This window comes from Cherax quadricarinatus, chromosome 17, assembly GCF_038502225.1.
Source record: "Cherax quadricarinatus isolate ZL_2023a chromosome 17, ASM3850222v1, whole genome shotgun sequence".
Taxonomy (NCBI): domain Eukaryota; kingdom Metazoa; phylum Arthropoda; class Malacostraca; order Decapoda; family Parastacidae; genus Cherax; species Cherax quadricarinatus.
The window spans coordinates 21,350,553-21,375,648 of NC_091308.1; the positions used below are offsets into that span (position 1 = coordinate 21,350,553).

Below are 25,096 nucleotides of genomic sequence, written 5' to 3' on the forward strand. Positions count from 1 at the left end.
AGGGCCTTTGACATGCATTGAATTTTTGTAAGGTTTAGTCGGACACTAGAGACCATCATGAGATGTTTTATTATCTGGTGTTGTGCCCTGTGGGTTTCTGTCACAACTATCAAAGAAAGCGTTTTTAGATCAAGGTTGTGTTGATTTGGGTCCTGTGGTGCTGATTGCACAGTAGTAAGTGTGGATGTGCTATGAACAGGGAGTAAGTTTAGATCTATGAAGTGTGGGGTGTTGCCAGGGATGGTTAGTGATTATTCTTACTGCGGCTTTTGTTGAGTTATTGTGGCTTTAGGTGTGTTGCTGCAGTTAAGCCCCAAGCACAGATAGCATGGTGGTGGATATATAAGTAAATAGGTATAGTGTGAGAAGGGCAGTTTGCAGCATAGTATCGTATGTGGAGAGGATCCCAACGTTTTGGATACTTTTTTGGTTATAGTATTTGGATATGGGTGCTGAGTTCAGGTTGTTGTCGAGGTATAGGCCTGGGAATTTTGCCTCATTATGTAACACAGCAATTAGAGTGTTGTCGATCTTAATGTTAATTTAGCATCTCCTGCTCTGCTGCAAAACATAATGTAGTAGGTTTTGTCAGCGTTAGCGTGAAGTTTATTGGCTGTCATCCAAGTTGATATTTTGATCAGCTCCTCATTAACAATGGTGTTGAGGGTGTAGTTAGGGTGAGAGATGACACAAGTCGTATGGTCAGCAAAGAGAATGGGGTTCAGGTGTTGAGATACATTTGGAAGATCATTGATGTAGTAAGGAAGAGCAGAAGGGGACCAAGGACACTTCCCTCACGGAACTCCAGTATCAAAGTGGCTGTGTTGTTGATTTTTAATATACTAATGGTGACATACTGATGCCTATAGTAAGGTAAGATTTGAAATATACCAAGCGCATGGCCTCTTATACCATAATGTGGTCAAGTTTGTGGGTAGGATACCCGTGGTCTACTGTGTCAAAGCTTTCTTGGGTCAATAAAAATTCCTAGTGGATATTCGGTGGGTAAACATAGACAGTTGTAAAGAAACATGCTAATGTTTCTACCCTGGCTAGAGATGAATATTTGCAAAATCATAAATGGACCCCGCGCTGTTGGCCTTATATAGCGTTAAATCTGCATACGCTACACATTTTATATTAAGATTTGCCTGTATACAGCTAAAAACCGGCCTCAGCGTGGCCTTAGTCGAGGATGCGTCTATGCGGCCTGAGCCAGCGCTCACATGTTCCGCCCGGTGGCATTGTTTTACCAGCCAGCCTCCGCGGTAACGTCCAAGCATACAATCAGACATTTTAAAGTATTACAGTGTTTTGGTGATTTATCTGCAAAATAAGTGACCATGGGCTAAGAAGCTACTAGTTCCAGCCCTACAGCAACAAGGGTGAAATTACTATAGAGATGAAGAAAAAGATCATTGATAAACATTATGAAAGTGGAGTGCGTGTCTCGAGCTGGCCAGGTTAACATAATAAGCCCAATCAAACCATCGCTACTATTGGTGGTACAGCTGCTGCTGCTGCTGTACCACCGTCGGCTACTAACAACCTGCTATCAGCTGCTCTGCGACTGCTGTAGCACCATCAGCTGCTGCTGCTGTTGCCTGCAAATCAGCTGCTGCTGCTGTGGTACTATCTGCTGCTGCCTTGAGTACCGTCTGCTGCTGCTGTGGTACCATCTGCTGCTGCTGTGGTACACCCGTCTGCGCAACAACAGTAGCACCGTCTGCTGCTGCTGTGGCACCGTCTGCTGCTGCTGTAGTATAGATCTTGCTGCTGTAGCATAGTCTTCTGCTGCTGTAACACTGTCGGCTGCTGTATGCTGTACCACCGTCAGCTGCTGCTGCTGTAGTACCCGTCTGCTGCTCTGCTGCTGTAGCGTCATTTGCTGCTGCTGCTTAGCACATAAAGCTGCTACTGCTGCTGCTGTAGCACCCGTTATTGGTGGCCAACTATTGAGAATACCAAGAACTAATTAACCCCAGAGGATTTGCCACCCAGGATAACCCTAAAGTCAGTGTCTTAGAAGACTGTAACTTATTTCCCGTGCAGGGTCCTTAATCTTGTCTCCCAGGATGCAACCCACCAGTGACTAACACCTTAGGTGAACAGGAAAAATGCCTGGAACTAGTGCTCATATTAGTGAATTCCTAATAGCAAGGTTGGTTGAAATTTAAAATTGTAGTAGCATACACAGTGTAATAAGGCCTATTTCTGGAAAAAATGCCAAACAGGACCTACAGTACTCAGGAGGAAAAGGCACTCCCAGGACACAGTGTCTCATCAGTCATTGCTGCATCTTCAATAAAGGTAAATGTCATTTATTCTTCATTCAGTAGAGTAGTACATGCACAATATATGTGTATACTACTCTATTAATACATGTATCCTTCTCTTTGTGTGGAGAAAATGTATATTTCATGTAGTAAAAATTTTTTTCATACTTTTGGGTGTCTTGCACGGATTAGTGATTCCCGATTGACTATATAGGAAAATTCATTAGCATGCCCGATAATTCCTTTAACAATGAGCTCTCTTGCAGTTAATATATATAGGGGTCCACTGTATGTACTTAAAGCCAGGTACTAAAATAAATACAGTCCAGCTTTTTGGGAGATTTATCTAGGTTCTGCTCTGCGTATGTTGTATGTGTGATAATCTATGAAGAAAATAACTTTGTTGTTTCATGTTTATGGTGCAGAATGAGTGTATATCTGATTGTACAATAACATACTCTGTTTTCTCTATAAGCCCCAAGACAGGGATAGGAAGATAGTATTTTTACCATATCCTTATAACTCTATCGAACTGCTCAGTGTTACATGCAAATATTCATTTTGGAGTATTTAGCTTGCATTTATGTTATTTATATTGACTTCTTACGTCATATTGATCAATTGTGATAGGCAAATAAGCTGTAGTGTTGGTATTGGCGTAATAATAAAGCATATTCTCCTGCTTCATGAGACTGAGTTCATGGTAACCGACAGTGACTTCAAGCCACTTTGTCTTTAATGGATAATGTACTGTGTAGGAGGCTTTACATGTGAAAGCATTTCTTTTATTCCCCATTGGAACCATGGCTGAGGCTGCAAAAGTAAGCGAGTTAAAACAATAAATGGAGAAAAGAATTGGAATGACGCATACATGGTAGCGCGCCACAAACAGTACTGTGAGTTGGTTGTTTTACCTGGAGAGAGTTCAGGTCTGCGCCCCTGCGGCTTGATCTCAACGACCAGGCCTGTGACCCAGAATTTGAAGTATATAGCCAAAATTAATTGCCGATAACTGATTGCGGTTGTGATGACGGTTCTGTATGTGAGGTGATTGAAGTTAAGATTTTGGGAAACTGGGTGCAGACAAGAATTTGTTTGCAACCATGCACCAGGCTCCTTCACTACTATTGCCTTTCGTCTATGAATGTTAAGACAGTTCATTTGTATGACTGAAGTTTTAGCTGTTTAATACTAAGTATTTGGTATTAGTTTTTCTATTTTGAGCCAATGCATGGTGATGAAAAGCATTTTAATCACCACAGTAATTGTTGTATCATGATTTTCACTGTGTAATGAAATTAGTTGAGTATGTGAGCAGCGTAAAACTAATGTGTAAACAGAGATACTGCAAATTTTTAACTTTTGCTCTGATGACTACATCTTACTACTGTATTTTTCTTTCTGGCAGACTGATGAGGAGGATGATTTGAAAGGGACTCAGCTCTTAAATCTGCTCTAGAGATCCAAATGTATACTGCTCAAAACAACAAGAAGTTGAAGGTTTGTAAAACATGTTGAAGACAGAGGCCCCAGCTCTTGTAACCATTGTATTCCTTTATCATAATTTATTTACTGCCAATAAGATTAGTATGGGAGCATGCTGTGTACTATAATACCAACCTTCAGAAGGCTATGATTTTATTAGTTCATTTGCAGTTCTTAGTTTTCTTCTATCAAGTAATTCCATTGACTCCTTTATCATCTTTCAACAAATGGCGTATCCCACGAGCATGGTATTCAAAGAAATACTAGGTTTCTCCTTTTTAAATTTAGTAATACAGGGTACTGAGTTTGGTGGCTCAAAGCTCAAGCAATTATGTAGAGAGTGTATTTTTGGGGGTCTGAAATGGACTAATCTAATTTACATTATTCCTTATGAACAAATTCATTCAATGCTTGGCTTTTCGAACAGCCTTCTGGAGCAGATTAAGTCACGTAACGAGGGTACCACTGCTTAGTATATACAGGAGGAGGAATTTACTAACCCTTTGCTCCCAGCATTTTATTAGCCTTTACGACAGGCTTCTGAGACGATGAATTCTGTTCTCTTTACATGGAGATGAAATAAGCAAAGAACAAGAAATGAGAAGAAAAATGAAAACCCAGAAGGGTGTATGTATATGCTTGTACATGCATGTGTAGTGTAACTAAGTGTAGTAGAGACATAAGACGTACCTGGAAACCTTGCATGTTGTGAGACAGAAAAAAGACGCACCACAAGTCCTGTCATGTAAAACAGTTACAGGCTTCCATTTTACCTCAAGCAGCGGGACAGTAGTGTATCTCCTAGACAGTTGCTGTCTTCAGCCTACTGCCACCTGGGACTTGTCCAGGTTTTTTCTGTTCTGTACCCAAGATACCATTGTGTTGCAGTGTTTGACAGAAATCCACATTGGACAACTTTTACAAAGTGAATGGTTGGATTTGAGAGGGACATGACCTGTTGATGATTACATTTCTTTCTTCTACTAGGGCCTACTAGGACATGCATGTACAAGCATGTACATACACACACCCCTCTGGGTTTTCTTCTGTTTTCTTGATAGTTCTTGTTTATTCCTCTTATCTCCATGATGGAAACAAAAATTCTTCCTTAATGAACCATGCATTGACATAAGGTAACTAAAATGCACTAGAACTAAAGACTAATAACCTTTTTCATATACCCTACTTTAAAGAGAAACTTTCATTTTTCTTTTTTGGGCCACCTACTTCAGTGGATATGGCGGTTTGTTGAAAGAAAGCCAGGTTCTGTTATTACACATATAGTGGACCCTCGGTGCTGGCGTCATTGGATAACGAAAAATTGGATAGCGACACGTTTTTGCATCAAAATATTGGCTCAGTTGTAAAAAGAACATAGTTAGGACATTCATCACATGAATGTGTCAGCGCGTGAGTGGCCAGGACATTCCATGTGCAGCCAGTGTCATTGTTTACAAATAGGGAGGATGATTCCACGCGCCCATGTGATATGTTTGTATTATTCCGTTGTTTTTAGTGCTTGTAACTGCTAAATAAGTCACCACCATAGGCCCAAAGAGAAAGCTACAGTGCCAGCTGGTGAAGGGTGGCTTACTATAGAGATTCAAGAGAAAAGTTTGTGCAGAATGATATGAAAGTGGTAGTGGCAGGGTGGTGATGGTGGTGATGGGCCAACAGGTCTGCAGTAGTGTTCCCGACTTTGTGCCACATCGGCGGTGCTTCTCGACACCAGCCAGGCACTTCCCCATACCAGCAGGGTATTTCCCCACATACTAATGGGTACTTCCCACACACCAGCCAGAACTTCCCCACATACCAGCCAGGGTAAATCCCCATATACTGAACAAGATGCTTCCCCACATATCAGCCAGGTGCTTCCCACACACCAGCCAGGAACTTCCCACATACCAGCCAGGTGCCCCACAAACCAGCCAGAAATTTACTTCCCCATACCAGACAGGGTACTTCCACCGATTTGATTTGATTGGGACTTGAGCAGTGAATAAATTATCAAAGCTTGTTGCTTGAAGCATTAAAAGTGGGTTGGGCAAATCACGATTATGTTGTTGGATGGTTTGTAAAAAGGACCTGCCTAGTATGGGCCAGCAGGCTTGCTGCAGTGTTCCTGCTTTCTTATGTGCAAACATTTATGGATGAACATCCACCCTGGCTTTGGCTGTTCCAGGCCGTGCTGGCAACATCTACAATGACAATGTTATTGTCCATTTGAAATCTTAACCCTTTCAGGGTCCAAGGCCAAATTCAAGTGTACCAGTGTCCAGAATTTTCAAAAATGATTTTATTTGACTTTGAGCCATTTTAGGCCAATTATCTTCTCAGTCGGCCAAATTTTACCTACTTCTAGTACCCTTCTGTTCTGTCGATTGAGCACAAGAAATCGCCAAGTCCAACTACTTCAACTAAAATAAAGTGATCGGAAATTGGTAGCAGCCAGTTTAGTACAGAAATTCAAAATATTCTAATTTCAAAATAGGGTCCAGAATAAGCAGTGCAGGCATTCCTGGAACTAAACTAACATTTCTATTCATTAGTTATGTTTCAGGCTTTACAAATAAATTCCATTTTGATTTTTATTCATGATGAATTTTATTCAAGCCAAAAAAAACAGAGATTTACTGTTATGCAATACTGTATACATCATATAGCCACTTTTTATTATCCACACTGTGATTCCACAAGGCATGGTGGCGAAAGAAAAGAAAAACTTTCCTGTCATTCACTCCATCTTTCTTCTGTCTTTGAAGGGTGCTTTACACCAGTTTTAAACTGCAACAATTAACCCCTCCTTCAGAGTGCAGGCACTGTCTTCCCCATCTCAGGACTCAAATCTGACCTGCAGTTCCCTGTATTAGATGTGTAGGATCATTTGCTTACTCTCTGACCAGCGGGCACCAGATGAGCCTGGGGCTCCGGAAATGAATACTCGAAATTCTTCAAAGGTATATATCAAAGGTATATATCTTAAACATTGTAAAAATTTAACATTTGTGCTAATTTGAACTCAGTTTCAACCTAATTTGAGCTCAGTTTCCATTACTAAAACCAATCAAAATCATCTCTAATTCTATAATATATCTTCCATTCTATCAAATGAGACCAAATCATGAAATAAAACTATAAAAAGCTGTCTGAAAAATTGCACCAAAGTCGCTGTTTTAATAAGATGCAGTCTTTTTTCTCTCATTATTCACTGTGTGTTGCAGAATTTGTTTTATGTGGTGCACACATACCCTACATGTTCTATCTTCTCTAGGCTATTAAATTTACCACTCACAGTTTATCCAGAGTAGGCTAGGCTCATGGCATTAGATCTGTTTGGACCTTCAACATACAGTGGACCCCGGATTACTTGGTGCAATCAAGTGCAAGAGGTAATTGTTATACTTGAAATAATCGCTATGTGATAAATTTTCCCCATAAGAAATAATGGAAATCAAATTAATCCATTACCAAGACACCAAAAGTATGAAAAAAATTTTACCACATGAAATATACATTTTCCCACACACAAAGAGAAGGATACATGCACAATAGTAGAGTAGTACATGCACAGTATATGTTGTGCATGTACTAGTCTACTAAATGAATAAATGACACTTACCTTTATTGAAGATGCAGCAATGACTGATGAGACACTGTGTCCTGGGTGCCTTTTCCTCCTGATGCTATAGGTCCTGTTTGGCATTTTCTTCCAGAACAGGCCTTATCACACTATGTATGCCACTCGATTCCCAAATCTCTCAAACCAATAACTACTGGCTTTAAATTCACCAATACAGGCACTAGTTTCCAGGCATTTTCCCTATTCTGCCTGGATGTTAGTCGACTGGTGTAGGTTGCATCCTGGGAGACAAGTTAAGGACCAATGGAAATAAATTAGACAGTCTTCACACGATGGCAGCACACTGACTTTTACCGCGCAGGTTATCCTGGGTGGCAAATCCTCTGGGGTTAATTGTTTCTTGGTATTCTCAATGACCACACACCAACAACGATTTTCACAACAGCAGCAGCAGCTGACAGTGCAACGCCTTGGCAATGACAGTGCAGCAGCAACAGCAACTGTACCATAATAGTAGCGATGGTTGATTGGGGGTTTATTACTCTAACCCTGGCCAGCTCGGAGACATGCACTCCACTTTCATACTTATCAATGTCTTTTTCTTCATCTCTATTGCTAATTCTCTTATATGGCTTATAGAAACTTTCCCAGGCCCCATGGTCATATTTTCCAAAGCACGAAAACACTGTAATAATCGAAATATTCCGATTGTATGCTTGGATGTTGGAGGCTGGCTGATAAAGCAATGCAATGAACATAATGGCTCAGGCACTTTGTGGGCGCGTCTCGGATGAGAAATTAGTAAGCGGGTTTTAAAAAGCGGTATGTGAGCAAAATTTTTACCAATTAAAGTGGCGGTATCACGAAATAATCGCTATGTATGATGCCATCGTTATCGCGGGGGTCCACTGTATAACCGTAAATCTCTGGCGCCACGGACCCTCAAGGAGGACAAAAGCCAAGTGAGCTCTCTGGACCAGATTTTGGTCTGCGACAGAGGTCCAGTGACTCAGCGAATCTATGGCATTAAAAACAAGAAGGAGGTAACCCCAGAAAGGACTTGTTACCTGAAGTCTTTATGGAAGGGAATCCTTAAACAATTTTAAAACTCCTCCTATCCTCTGCCTCCTCCCATCTCATCACTCATCAATCATCTTCAAGTAAAGTAAAGTGTCATTTTCAGTATTGTTTATTCTGCATGTCATTGTTTTCTGTGTACAGGAAATGTATATTTCATGTAAAAAAATTTTGTTTAATACTTTTAGATTGTCTGGAATGATTAATTAGATTCCATTATTTCTCATGGGGAAAATTAATTTTGATAACGAAAAATCAGTTGAAGACAGAAGCTCTCCTGGAAGAGGATTAATGTCGTTACCCAAGGTCCTGTATATAGTTAATAGTTTTGTCTGCAAGTTCTACAGTGATTGAAAATTATTGTATTTCAGGCCTTGTATGAGCAGTCGCTTCATATCAAATCAGCAATACCTCATCCCCTCATCATGAGTGTTATAGAGTGGAATAATATTGATAATACATACCACTGTATATTGTTAACTGTAGCAATGATATTTTTTCCACTCTGAAGTTGTGCAATTTGTTTACACTTAGTTAAAAAATTTTTATTCTAGCTGAAACATTGGTACCTAGGAATATTTATGATTTATACGCAATATTATTTATGAATAGATATCAAAAATTTAATGCAGTGATGGGGCAGAATTTTTTTATTGTTTACATGTTGTGTCCACTCCTGTACTTTTTCTACTTAGCGTGGCCGTTTCCCATCAGGCGGGTGACCCAAGAAAGAAAAAACTTTCATCATCATTCAACACTTTCACCATCACTCCTTGTAGCTCACAGTCTTTGCAGGCGCTCAGATCGACAGTTGGAGCATCCTCAAACTGCCAATATCCTAAACCCTCCTTCCTTATAAACTGTCCAAGCGTTGATCCTATGATAGTACTGCTAGCACTTCAAGCATAGATCAATGTTTTCCACTACCTCAAATTTGGCACCAGTTGGCCTGAGATACACCAGCCGGTATAGAATGGAGTCTTAAAAAATCTGGGACCACTTAGTGCCTTGTGGGAGCACCAGTTCAATTGAAAGCCAGTGGCAGCAAATAGTGTGGCAAACACCGAAGAAGTTATTGCTGATGTCATGTCATATTAACACTCCCCTTTTAAGAGAAAGTGATGTTGACTCTGGTTTAGTGGCTTTGAGATGGATGTGGCCACAAGTGGTCTAGAAGTATCAATAACATAGATATTAACCCATGCGCAATGTTTGTGCAACATCCTTTCATTTTATACCACTGGTGAGTGTCATCCTGTAAGTGTCCTGTAACTGCACCGTAGTAATGAAACAATTGGAATGTGTTTGGCAAACTGACTGGCTGGCTTTCTTTCTTTCTTTCTTTTCTTTCTTTTCTTTCTTTCTTTCTTTCTTTCAGCCTTTCTTTGGCCTGACCTTTCACTTGACTGGCTGACTCACTTGACTTCAGCTCACTTATGTGGCCTGTTCCACTGGCTCAGTCTGTATCTCACTGCCCAGACAACCACCAACCCAAGCTCTGAAAACAAGCCTTCTCCTCATTGCTACACAGTATCTACTTCAGTGATACTGTAGAGAATGTCATGAAGAAACAACATCAATAAAGAGAATGCAGCAAGGACCTAGAATCGCTTGTCTGCCAGCAAGGATCGGTGTATCATCAACCCCCTCACCACCGTCACGAGAGACAACAGCGCAACAACAAACCACGCCCAGCTCCCCTCAACTCCTCCTTTCAAAAGTTCACCCATGATAACTCAGGTATGATTATTTACGACAATATCCAGGGACTACATCGTTGCTCTGAAAGCGAAATCAAAGATATCAAAGCAACACTTACTCGAAAGCGATGAGAATCAAGATAACCAACCTCGAGCAGATCAAAGCATGAAGAGTTACATGGAAGTGTTGACCACAGAAAATACTCTGAAAGCTGCAATGGCCAGTCACACTGGGCAAATAACAACATTAAATGAAGGTTGAAGAAATGATCAGGACTGGAATCAGAACATGCACACTCGACTAAATGAATGCCTTGATTTCAAGGCAATAAAACTGAACAAGATAAGTTGTCTGATGCAGTTATAATAAACAGTCCACATTCCTAGTGACATAACCCAAGCACAGTGCAAAAATCAGGATATTAGAACCACGTGCAGAGTCATCATGCAAAACAATGAAATCAAAAGAAACTACGTTTGCTAGAAAACCAGGAAGTAAACACGAGTATAATGATCCGACTTCATTCTCCCGATAAAAGAAAGAACTAATTAAATCCAGCAATTACAATGAAAAATGGGTGTACATAAATGAGTGTCTAACAAAGAAAGCGTCAAAACCTTCTGTTCAGGCAGAAAGGCAACGACAAAATACATCAGTGTTTCCATATGAGATTAGGAGAAATACTAGTAAGAAGGCATCAACAGGACAGCAATATACCAGCTCAAACAAATACTGTTCTCTACCTTCCTTAGCGGACATTTCTGTAACAGATTAGATAAGTTTCATAATACATATATATGTGTAGTGCATATAGTGTCCGTTACTATTATATTTATTGCATTATGTTTTTTTATTTTTTCATCACTAGCTAATGCCAACTACCTCAATACTTTATACTTCTTTCTTACTGCTATTAATTGCTCATAATTTTTATATTTACAAGTCAAATCTTACTCCAAATTAATATTATTCATTGTTCTTACCATATCCATTTAATTTTGTTTACCACTACTTATTTTTTTAGTCACTTTTTTATTGTGTGTTACTGCCAGTTAGTGTATATTCAATTACACAACTTGCCAAATTAAAACTATCTTTGCTAGCTAGTACCAACTACCTCATATTTTTTTCATTATTGTGCAATAAACTGCTCCAGCTTATTTAATATTACAAATCAGATCTGCTCTAAACCAATATTATATCATGAAATATCTGTCAATTTAACTTTGTTTACCATTACTTAATTTTAGTCCATATATATTTTCTCTTTATTTTGCTTTATATAACTACCTAGTTCATATATTCAAAATTTTTAAAAAAAATAGTGCTATTCTCAGGTGCTAAAGTGTAATAATTTCCCAAATTTTCCTTTTTAGCTCTTTTTTTTGATTACCACTTTTTTCCCCAAAACTTTATTTTTTTTTTTTCAAAAAGTGGCCCTCCCACGAGGCAGGGTAAAAAAAAAAAACCCCCAAAAAAAAAATCTTTCATCATTCAACACTTTCCCCCCTCGAAATTATCACTGTTTTGCAGGGGTGTCAAAAATAAACAGTCTAAACATACACATAAAAAGATACATATCCCTCCAAACTCCCAATACCCCAAACCCCCCCTTTTAAAGTCAGGCATTGTCCCCATTTGGGTCAATCCATATATGAAAAAAACCCGGGTTTTCCTGAACCCCTTCCTAAAATTCCCCTGCTCCCCCCCACAGATCATCAGGTCCCAAGTACCTTGTCTCCATTCACCCCATCAAAACCGCTCCCCCGCTTGCTGGAAGCCCAACCCCCCTTCCAAAACCCCCTTTACCCCCTCCCCAAACCCCTTTGGGGCCCCCCCCCCTTCCTTGCCTATAGTTTATTTTTCCATGTCATTCTACTTTGACCCATTCTCTCTAAATGACCAAAACCTCAAAAACCCCCTCTTCTCCCCTCGCTAATATTTTATTAACCCCACACCTTCCCCAAATTTTCCCACACTCCAATTTTCTGCATTTTTACCCCATTCCCCCTTAAACAGGACATCCCCCTGCCCCCAACCGTCCCCCTTTTTCCATTTACCCCCCAAACCACCCTAAAAAGGTGTTGGTCTACTTTTAAACTTTCCCTTTTTCCCCCCCAAAGATAACGTTTTTGACTCACATATGCCTCAAGCCCCCTCCCCTTTTTTTTCCCTCATCAATTCTATTAACCTCATCCTTCATAAATCCACCCCCCACCGTCAACTCCCAAGTATCAAAACATTCCCTTTTTTCTTTCCCCCTCCTCCCCAATTTGATACCCAATTTTTTCTTTATCTAAATCATTTGCACCCTCTCACCTTACTTTTTTCTATTTTCCTTTCCCAACTTTCTTTTCCCCCCCCAAAACTCACCCCAAAACCTTTGAATTTTTCTTTGAATCCCCCATAACACATATCATCACAAAAGCTTGTCAATTCCTTTTTAGTTGATTAAAATTTAATCCCCCCCCCTCTCCCAACCCCCTAGCATTTTTTCCCTTTAACCCATCTATAAATATATTAAACAACCATTGACTTACACCCCTGTCAAGACCTATTTTTCGTGTCCCCCTCTCTTCACACACCAACCTCCCCTATTTAAAACTCTTTCGCATTTAATAACCCCACCTATTCATATCCCAACATCTACTTTTGCCCCTCTATCCACTCATCTATCCTTTTCAAATCCATAAATCAATAAAATTTTATCTTTATCAAATACTGTTCAATATTGCTTCAATTAAACACCTATCTAAAACCCCCCTACCCTCTGAAACCTCCTTGTACCCGATCCACATTCTGTCCCCTTTTTTTAATTTAAAACCCTACTCATTTTTCCCTGGAAACTCAGAAAACATTCCTCTATTATTTTACAGTTTTTTGCCCCCTTTCCTTTATAAAAAGGGACTATCATCTCTCCAACCCTGGTCCTTCCCTCTTTCAACATTTTTTAAAAAAAAGTACCAACCACTCCATATCCCCCTGCTTTTAACATTTCTGTCATGATCCCCTCAGTTCCCGCTCTTTCCCCCCATTTCGTAATGCCTCATGTACCTCCCCACTTACATTCTGCTCTTCTTCCCCCTAAAAAATGGTATACCTCCTGACCAGTGCATGAAATTACTGCCCTGTTTCTTCCCCCATTTAAAGTTCCCTTTAAAATATTCTTCATCTACCCCAAAACCTCCATTTCCCCCTCTACTAACTCCCCTCTCTGTTTTTTTTGCAAATCCATATTTTCCTGGCTTTCTTAATTTTTAATCACTCCAAAAATTTTTTTTTTCATTAAAATTTCTTGACAGTGCCTCTCCCACTCTATCATCTGCTCTCCTTTTGCACTCTCTCACCACTCTCTTTACCTTTCTTTTACTCTCCATATACTCTGCTCTTCTTATAACACTTCTGCTTTGTAAAACCTCTCATAAGCTACCTTTTTCTCTTTTATCACACCCTTTACCTCATCATTCCACCAATCACTCCTCTTTCCTCCTGCCCCCACCCTCCTATAACCACAAACTTCTGCCCCACATTCTAATACTGCATTTTTAAAACTATTCCAACCCTCTTCAACCCCCCCACTACTCATCTTTGCACTAGCCCACCTTTCTGCCAATAGTCGCTTATATCTCACCCGAACTTCCTCCTCCCTTAGTTTATACACTTTCACCTCCCTCTTACTTGTTGTTGCCACCTTCCTCTTTTCCCATCTACCTCTTACTCTAACTGTAGCTACAACTAAATAATGATCCGATATATCAGTTGCCCCTCTATAAACATGTACATCCTGGAGCCTACCCATCAACCTTTTATCCACCAATACATAATCTAATAAACTACTTTCATTACATGCTACATCATACCTTGTATATTTATTTATCCTCTTTTTCATAAAATATGTATTACTTATTACCAGATTTCTTTCTACTCATAGCTCAATTAAAGGCTCACCATTTACATTTACCCCTGGCACCCCAAATTTACCTACTACTCCCTCCATAACATTTTTACCCACTTTAGCATTGAAATCCCCAACCACCATTACTCTCACACTTGATTCAAAACTCCCCATGCATTCACTCAACATTTCCCAAAATCTCTCTCTCTCCTCTACACTTCTCTCTTCTCCAGGTGCATACACGCTTATTATAACCCACTTTTCACATCCAATCTTTATTTTACTCCACATAATCCTTGAATTAATACATTTATAGTCCCTCTTTTCCTGCCATAGCTTATCCTTCAACATTATTGCTACTCCTTCTTTAGCTCTAACTCTGTTTGAAACCCCTGACCTGATCCCATTTATTCCTCTCCACTGAAACTCTCCCACCCCCTTCAGCTTTGTTTCACTTAAAGCCAGGACATCCAGCTTCTTCTCATTCATAACATCCACAATCATCTCTTATATTAGTCCCTTTTATATTGTTTTCCCTAATTCTAACTTTAAAGAATTACCTTTAAAGTACTACCTGCAATCATATTCCCAAGCTCCATTATTTGATCATCACTTTATTTGTTCACCACAAATTATTTTAGTCCCTTTTATATTGTCTCCTTTATTTTAGCTTTAAAAAAAAAACTACCTTATCTCATTACTTTTACATTTGTTAAATAATTCAGGTGCTATTTTTTTTAGCTTTAGACTATTTACTTTGTTTTATACTTAATTCTAACTATAGATTCACTACAAATCTTATGATTACAAGCATTGATCCTGATACCAACCTCTTATTTAATGACTTAAATTAATCAAACAGTTACTGTAATTACTACACAGCAGAACAATCAAAGGCACTCCTCAGAGCCAACTACAATATCAGATCTTTAAGCAAGTATTACGATGACCTCATAGCATTACTAAATTCCTTGCATGCCAATATGTCCATCATTACACTAACTGAAACCTGGCTAAAGCCTGATACTACAGATGTCTATGCCATTCCTGGTTACACAGCCATACACAACTGTAGGCCAGACCAACAAGGGGGTGGCACAGCTATATACTACTCAGACCAACTAGAATGTATCACTAATACTTGCACAAGGGATGAACATGGGGAATATATAATAGCTAAATTCAAATCCAAATACCTACAAAAACCTCTCACATTGATAAACATCTACAGAGTTCCACAGTCAAACATTAGCCAATTTAGTCAAAACCTAGGAAGTATGATAACTGATGCATGCATGAACAAAGATCACTTACTACTCTCAGGTGACTTCAATATAAATCTCCTGCAAGACCAGGACCCACACGTTACTGAATTCACAAACACAATGAGTAACTGTATGTTGCTACCAACAGTAACAAAACCTACAAGAGTTACAGAGATTAGTGTTTCCCTACTTGACCACATCTGGACCAACACCATATCCCCTTTAAAATCAGGCATAATTACAGATAATACCACAGACCACTACCCTACTTTCCTCATAACAACTCTTGGTAAATTACCCCAAGACACTACTGAAGTCACCTTCAGACTTCACAATGAGGCAGCCATTAATAACTTCACAACAGCAGTAACAAACATTGACTGGCACACTGAGCTAGAAATCTATACAGATATTGACGAATGTATTAATAATTTTCTAAAAAAAGACCCAATACCTTTATAACAAGCACTGCCCTAAAAAAACTAAACAGATGACAGCTAAGAGACTGAACAGTCCCTGGCTAACACCCAGCATTCTCAAATCCATAAATACAAAACACTGATATGAAAAACAGTACAGAATGAGTCACATAACCAGAGACCAAACAAAACGTTACTCGTCAGTCCTAACCAGCCTGATAAGAAGGGCAAAAAAATTGTATTATGAGAAAAGATTATCCAACGTATGAGGTGATATAAAAAAGACCTGGAAAACCCTATCAGAAATTCTAGGAACAAAAAAGATATCACGACATAGCGAAATAAAATTAGCAAAATCAGATGAACCCCAACTCCCACCAACAGAAACAGCAAACAGACTCAATGATTTCTTCTCCACTACAGGACAAAACCTTGCCAATAAAATCCCAAGCTCAGATACCCCACCAAATGACTACCTCACTGGCAACTACCCGAACACACTGTTCCTAGCTCCGACTAACCCATACGAAGTCTCCCTTATTATCAGCGCACTAAAAAACAAGGCAGGAGATTTAAATACCTTACCACCCTTTATATACAAAAAAGTGTCACAAGTGCTATCACCAATCATTGCAACACTCTTTAACAAATCCATTGAATTCTCCACCTTCCCTACAGTTCTCAAAATAGCAAGGGTCACCCCGATCCATAAAGGAGGAGACCAAACAGAGTTAAATAACTATAGGCCAATATCCAATTTACACCCTCTCTCAAAAATCTTCGAAAAATTAATTCATAAACGAATCTACTCCTACCTCATCTCCCAAAACATACTCAACCCCTGCCAATTTGGATTCAGGCCTAATAAAAATACTAATGATGCTATTATACACATGCTAGAACATATATACACTGCAATAGAGAAAAAAGAAGTCCCACTGGGGATATTCATTGACTTACGTAAAGCTTTTGATACAGTTGACCATGACTTGCTCCATGTAAAATTGTCACACTATGGTATAAGAGGGAATTCCCTCAAATACCTCAAGTCATACCTCATCAACAGAAGCCAATATGTGTACGCAAATGGGGCAAGCTCTTCCGCACAACCAATTACAGTTGGTGTCCCACAGGGAAGTGTCCTTGGCCCTCTTCTCTTTCTCCTATACATAAATGACCTACCAAATGCTTCGCAATTACTCAAACCCACACTATTTGCAGATGACACTACATACGTCTTCTCTTACCCGAGCCCTGTCACGCTAGCCAATACTGTAAATACTGAATTACAGAAAATATCTACCTGGATGAGGACTAACAAACTTACACTAAACATTGACAAAACCTACTTCATTCAGTTTGGTAACAGAGCTACAGATGTCCCTCTTAACATAATGATAAACGGATCACCTATCACAAAGTTAACAGAGGGAAAATTCTTAGGAATCCACCTTGATAATAGACTCAAATTTCATACACATATACAACAAATTTCTAAGAAAATTTCCAAGACCGTAGGCATACTATCGAAGATACGGTACTATGTTCCACAGTCAGCCCTCCTGGCCCTATATCACTCTTATTTACCCCTATCTCACCTATGGAATTTGTGCATGGGCCTCAACAACAATTAACTATCTCAGACCATTAATTACCCAACAAAAGGCTGCAGTCAGAATGATAACAAATTCCCACTACAGGCAGCACACTCCACCAATATTCAAAACACTAAACCTACTCACCATACAAAACATCCATACTTATTACTGCACCTATTACATACATAGAACACTTAACTCTGATATTAACCCTCCCCTCAAACATCTCCTTGCCAACCTCAACAGAACACATGACCATAACACAAGGCACAGATCACTCTTTGATGTTCCTCGTGTCCATCTCACACTATGCAAAAACTCGATGCACATAAAAGGCCCTAAAATCTGGAATTCATTACCTGTAAATATTAAAGAAACACTACCTGTTTATAAATTCAAGTCTCTTCTCAAAGATCACTTACTCACCCAAAACCAAATAAATACTGAATAACTCAACCTTATAAATTGTATATCTTAAATGTTTCTAACAATTATATCACATAAATGTTAAACCTAAGACCCAATCTAACTTTATTTTTTAAATACACTACCTAACAGAATACTCCATTCGACTGAATGTACAGCAATGCATGCAACCATATGACCTGTCTTTGTAATACTCATTTGCGCTTTATTGTTAGATTCTGTTTACAATAATGTTTTATCACTGATTACATCATTGCTTAGTTAATCTTAAGTTAATTTTAAGCCATCCGTAATGCTATGCATACAAGTGGCTTTGGCATGCTGCTCTTACCTGTATTTTTTTGTACCTCTGTATGTATGCTCAAATTACTAAATAAATAAATAAATAAATCTGTCTCTCACAGGCACACATAAGTACAGTTATCATACATAGTGTAAATTTCCTAGGATAGCCCAAAAAATCCAATCAAAGTGCTATACTGTGCTTGTAGATATAAGGCATGATAAGCATGACTGACAAGTAATAGGCATTTTCACTCGATCAGATGTGATGCCTGCATCGTGTGTAATAGCTGTTGATTCATGAGTCGCTCTCTGAGACAGAGCAACAAGCAGACAGAAAGACACACACACAGGTAGACAGAAAGACACACACACACAGGCAGACAGAAAGACACACACACATACACAAGCAGACAGAAAGACAGACACACATACACAAGCAGACAGATAAGCAGACAAAGCTAGACAGTCAGACAGACAGACATGTTTATGTGCAACAGCGAAAACAAATAAAGCCGGGGTTCCCTGCAGTAGTGCTCAGTCATCAAGTATCACTCCACTGCTGCACTGTCAGGTGAAAATGTTCTCCTGTAGGTTTTTTTTTTTTTTTCAACAAGTCGGCCATCTCCCACCGAGGCAGGGTGACCCAAAAAAGAAAAAATCCCCAAAAAGAAAATACTTTCATCATCATTCAACACTTTCACCACACTCACACATTATCACTGTTTTTGCAGAGGTGCTCAGAACACAACAGTTTAGAAGCATATACGTATAAAGATACACAACATATCCCTCCAAACTGCCAATATCACCTGTAGGTGTGTGTGATTATTCGAGTACTATTTCCGTACTTAACCCTTTCAGGGTCCAAGGCCAAAATCTGAAGTGGTGCCCCAGTGTCCAAGAATTTAAAAAAAAAAAATTTGTTATTTTTTCTTGTGAAATGATAGAGAATCTTTTTGTGAAGGTAATAAAACAAAAAGTACGAAATTTGATGGAAAATTGACGAAATTATGCTCTCGCGAATTTTGATGTGTCAGCGATATTTACGAATCGGCGATTTTGCCGACTTTGACTCCCATTTTAGGCCAATTACATTATTCCAGTCAACCAAATTCTTAGCTATTTCACTAGTGTTACTTCTATTCTATCGATTGAGCACAAGAAATCGCAAAGTCAACTGTTTCAACTACAAATTAAAGTGATCGGAAATTGTTAATTTGGCGAATTTAACACGAAGTTCAAAATATTCCAATTTCAATATACGGTTCAGAATAAACAGTGTAGGTATTCCTGGCACTAAACTAACATTTCCTCTGTTCATTAGTTACGTTTTGAGGCTTTACAAATAAATTCCATTTTGATTTTTATTCACATAATGAATTTTTATACACACCAAAAAATATGAGATTTACTGTTATGCAATATTGTAATAATTGTATAAATATTACCACATTTGTGAATGTATATTAGACCCACCAGCTGGCGTGTATTAGACGTGTGAGGTCGTTTGTTTACTCTTGAGCATCGGCAAAAATTTAACATTTCCGCTAATTTGAGCTCAGTTTCAAGCTATTTCCAGTGCTAAAACCAATCAAAATCATCTCTTTTTCTGTAATATGTCTTCCATTCTATCAAATGAGACAAGGAAATAGCAAATACAACTATAAAAAACATACGAAAAAACACTGCAAAGTCGCTGTTTTAATCGAAAATCATGCTCAGTTTTTTTTTTCTCATTATATACAGTGTGCTGCAGGATTGTTTTATGTGGTACACACATACCACATAGATGTATTCTCTCATATCTAGGCCCAAATTTACCACTCACAGTTTATCAGAGTGAGCTGAGCTCATGGCGTAGATCTACGGTTTGGACCCTGAATGTAAAGCCGTAGATCTACGGGGCGGACCCTGAAAGGGTTAATATTAGTGTCAGAACTAAGATTGGCTATGAAATCACAAGAACTATTAACCCTTTGAGGGTCGACAGGCCCTCTCCGAAACTCGTTCTCAGGGTCGGCCAAATTTAAAAAAAAAAAAAATTATTTTCTCTTATGAAAAGATAGAGAATCTTTTTCCGATCATAGCGACACCAAAAGTTTGAAATTTGATAGAAAACTTACGGAATTATGCTCTCGCAAAGTTAGCGGTCTCGGCGATGTTTACGGATCGGCGATTTTGCCCACTTTGAGCCCCATTTTCGGCCAATTTCACTGTACTAGTCGACAAAAAACATGACTATTTCGCTAGAACTCCATTTTTTCTATCGAATGGGTGCAAGAAACCACCCATTTATAAATTCAACTATCCAGTACAGTGGTCAGAATTTAGCAATTTTGCCAATTTCACACAAATTTCAAAAGATGCCAATTTCGGAATAGGGTCCAGAATAAACAAGAAAGACATTCCTGGCACTAAAATGACATTTCCTCTAGTCATTAGTCACGTCTCAAGGCCCTTCTTATATTCTTTTGCTTTCCACTTTGAATTTTTATTCTCACAAAAAATATAAGATTTACTGTTATGCAGACTACTGTATTAGTGTAAAAAATGGTATAAATATTATTGGTGCACTTGTGAAAGAATATTAGACTCACCAGTTGACGTGTATTGCACGCTTGGCACGATTTGTTTACTTTTGAAGTTTGGTAAAAATCGAACATTTCTGCTACTTTGAGCTCAATTTCAAGGCACCTTTCATTGTAAAACCAGTCAAAATCATCTCAATTTCAGTAATATGTCTTCCATTCTATAAAATGAGACCAAGAAAACTAGAATACAACAATAAATACTATACGAAAATACACTGCAAAGTCGCTGATTTATTAAAAAAAAATGGAAAAAGTTTTTTTTTTCTCATTATGCACCGTGTGCTGCAGGATTTTTTTTAGACTGTGCACACTGACCACATAGACCCATTCTTTCATATGAAGGCCTACCAGCTTTCTCCCACTAGATTTGAGGTCGCTAGAATTTATGAGTACTAGTACGTCAAAAACCCCTACGCGTAAGACGTACTAGTACGACGAAAACCCTCAAAGGGTTAATAAATTGTAATTATCAGAAAATAAAAATTATATAAATTAAAATAGAAGCAAGAAAGAAGGTATTGGCAACACTTCTGCAAACGGCAGGACTCCATGTTGCCATCAGGTGAGCATCCAGCGCCAACTTCGCGGTCTTATATCTCGATAAGTACTGATCTTAAAAATTTTTTTGTCTTGTTACACACAGAAAATTGCCCGCTTTAATTAACCCTTTAACTGTCAAGACACCAAATCCTGAAGTGTGTGTGTGTCGCAAAATATTTAAAAAAAAAAAAAAATTCTCATGAAATGATAGAGAACCTTTCCCAATGGTAATGACATCAAAAATACAAAATTTTTTGGAAAATTTGCAGAATTACGCTTTCGTGAAGTTAGCAATCTCGGCGATATATACGCATTGGCGATTTTGTCCACTTTGAGCCCTATTTTTGGCCAATTCCATTGTTCCAGTCGAGCAAACTCACAGCTATTTCTTCAAAACTCCATTTGTTCTATGGATTGATTACAAGAAACAGCCCATTTACAGATTTCAACTACCCAATAAAGTGGTTAGAAATGGGCAATTTGGCCAATTTCACACAAATTAAAAAAGAGGCCAATTTCAAAATAGGGTCCAGAATAAACAATGTAGACATTCCTGGCACTAAAATAACATTTTCTCTGTTCATTAGTTATGTCTCCTGGCCCCTCTTATATTACTCCTGCTTTCCATTTTGAATTTTTATTCAAGCAAAAAAATAGAAGATTTACTGTTATGCAGACTACTGCATTATTATAATAATTGTATAAATAATGTCAGCCTATTCGTGACTGTGTATTAGAATGGCTAGTTGGACACTTATTGGACAGTGACATCATTTGTTTAACCCTTTCAGGGTCCGTCCCGTAGATCTACGGCTTTACCATGAGTGTCCAAACCGTAGATCTACGCCAAAATTCTAGCGCCATCAAATTTAGCGCGAAAGCGCATAGGCCTACATGTGAGAGAATGGGTCTGCGCCATGGGTGTGAGCCGTAAACAAAAAATCTAGGCGCCTGCATAGCATTGTGGGAACGCCGGCTCAGTCACCCTTGTTCACCATGCCTCGTCGCAAGTCTGCTCTCACTCCCCGGAAAATTGGGACTCTCCTCTTCCTGTCTGATAATTCTGACACTGATGGAAGTGGAAATGAAGACGAATTCTACGGCTTTGATAAGTTAGTGACCGAAAATAATGACCAGGATATCGATAATAGTGCAGAAAACCCTGACGATCCTCAACCTTCTACCTCTGGTGTGGGCACTCGTGACTCACGGTCGGGTGTTCCTAAACGTAAGAGAAAACTAATATTTTCGCCTGGCCAGGCCTCTGACTTTAGTAATGACAATGATTCTGACGTGGATTGTGATTTTATTGCGCTCGACGATCATTCGAGTAGTGATAGTGAGGAATCATATTCACCAGTGAAGCGTCGGTATGTTCGCCGCCGCATGTGCTCGGGTAGTGTACCCTATGCTGTGCCCAGGGGACGGAGTACATCCCGTGGCCCTACACCCGTTTTAGGTAGTGATAGTGAGGATGATGTGGCTACACTTGGCATGGATGAGCCACAGGCATCAGTGGATGGTGTTAGTGGTGCTGGTGGTGGTAGTGGCACCGCCATGCGTGACTCACCGTGCCACGCGGGGACCCATGCTGCTGACTCGTCAGTTCAAGGACAAAGCGGAGCGTCAGCCACCAGCCCGCCACAACCACAACTACCCGTACAACCAGCCTATGATGTCCAGTATCCACCAGAAAACTGTATGTGGGATTGGCAGCAAAATCCCAATTTTGTTCCCAAGCCTCACCACTTTGATGACTCTCAAAGTGGAATTCTACCTACCTGTCCCCTTGGAACCACGGCCAATGAACTGGAATTCTTTGAATTATTCTTTGACCAGCCATTGATGGAAATTATTGCCAGGGAAAGTAATAAGTATTTTCAGTACACCATGGCAAATACGATCTTATCACCACAGTCAAGACTACACAGGTGGAAAGAGACGACTGTTGCAGAAATGTATTTGCTTTTTGCAACAATAATGCTTATGCCTCACGTCTATAAGCATAATATAAAAGCATACTGGTCCACAGATCGGCTAATTTCTACCCCGGTCTTCAGTGAAATCATACCAGTGAACAGGTTTATCTTACTCTTACGTATGTTGCACTTCTCTGACAAAACCAGGCCTGACAGAAGTGACAGGTTATACAAGATTAGAAATGTTTTCATGTATCTCAAACAAAAGTTCAGGATATACTTTTATCCATTCAAGAATCTTGTAATTGACGAGTCTTTGATTTTGTTCAAAGGTAGACTGTCATTCAAGCAGTATATACCGAGCAAGAGAAACCGCTTTGGTATAAAACTGTTTGTACTCTGTGATTGTGACAGTGGCCTGGTGTTGGATATTGTTGTATACACGGGTAGTAAAACATTGAAAGATACCAAGATGTTATTGGGTATCTCAGGTGACGTAGTAAGAAACATGATGGCACCTTATCTTGGTAAGGGGCATACATTATATACCGATAACTGGTACACAAGCCCATTACTCAGTGATTTCATGCGAGTGAACAAGACAGATGTGTGTGGCACAGTGCATTCTAATCGTAAACATATGCCCAGGCTCAACGCAGGTGTTCGTGGTGATGACATGCAGGTGTTTACTGCCAATGACATCATGGCATTACGGTGGCATGACAAACGAGATGTCACATTGTTGACAACCACTCACCGTAATGAAATGCAAGACAGTGGCAAAGTTGATCGAGTGACTAATGAACGTATTCGAAAACCAGTGTCAGTGATTGATTATACACAAAACATGCGCTTGGTTGACAAGTGTGACATGCAGATTGGTTTTGTTGACTGTGTTCGTAAGAGTTACAAGTGGTACATGAAACTTTTCTTCCATCTCATGGACATTTCAATGCTCAATGCATATAATATGTACCAAATAAAGACTGGTAGACCACCGTATGGTGAATTTTGTTTGTCTGTTGTCAGACAACTCATAATGAAGTACCAGGTAACAACACCTGCAATACAACATGGTCCTCGAATTCCTCAGGATATACCCAAGCGTTTGAGGAGAGGTGATCATTTCATAATATAGCTTCCTTCAACTCAAAAGAAATTTGCTCAGAAGAGATGCATTGTCTGTGCACAAACAAAACGACGGCAACAAAGACGCAAAGACACTCGGTTTGTGTGTGAGGAATGTAAGGTGCCTCTGTGCATGGTGCCTTGTTTCAAGGAGTTCCACAAGCTCCAGCAGTTCTAAAACCATGTCCAGTGATTGTAAATATATAAATATATGATAGAACATTAGTATTATACAATATTTGTGCATGTTTATTGTAATAAAAAACAGTGGTAAACAATATGATAATAACTTTAGTGTGGTTATTGTGTTCAATACAGTGAGTTTATATATATCAATTATATACAGTATTGGTCTCTCAGGCCCCAAATATTAGTAGGAATAGAAAAAAATTGGAAAAGAAAAGAAAAAAACAACTAAAACAACAAAATAATATAATACGCGTATGTGGAATTCGTCGATGTTGCCACCACCACATCATTTTCTATAAACTTCTTGGCACTGTATCTCGGTAAGTACTGATCAGATTCTTATTTTTTTTTGTTTTATTACCTTCACAAAAATATGCTCTTTAATTCTGTAAGAAATTTTTTTTTTTTTTTTTTTTTTCAAAATTTCTTGGACACTGGTGTGTGACTTCAGATTTTGGCCTTGGACCCTGAAAGGGTTAATTAAAAGTAACCGGTTTCCCTGATTCTCTTCACCAAATATTACCCTGCTCACACTCCAACAGCTCGTCAAGTCCCAAATACCATTCGTCTCCATTCAGTCCTATCTAACATGCTCACACACGCTTGCTAGAAGTCCAAGCCCCCTTGCCCTCAAAACCTCCTTTACCCCCTCCCTCCAACTTTTTCGAGGACGACCCCTACCCCGCCTTCCTTCCCTTACAGATTTATACGCTCTCCAT

General features: G+C 39.1%; 1 protein-coding gene across 1 annotated transcript in view; it reads left to right on the forward strand.

Annotated features, from left to right (window-relative positions):
* alien (COP9 signalosome complex subunit 2 alien) overlaps positions 1-25,096 on the forward strand; it is a 179,114-nt gene that overhangs the window by 126,774 nt on the left and 27,244 nt on the right. The window contains 4 exon segments of the mRNA XM_070085842.1: positions 3,685-3,724; positions 3,727-3,776; positions 8,793-8,850; positions 24,852-24,863. Of these exon segments, the coding sequence (XP_069941943.1) occupies positions 3,685-3,724; positions 3,727-3,776; positions 8,793-8,850; positions 24,852-24,863 (160 nt within the window).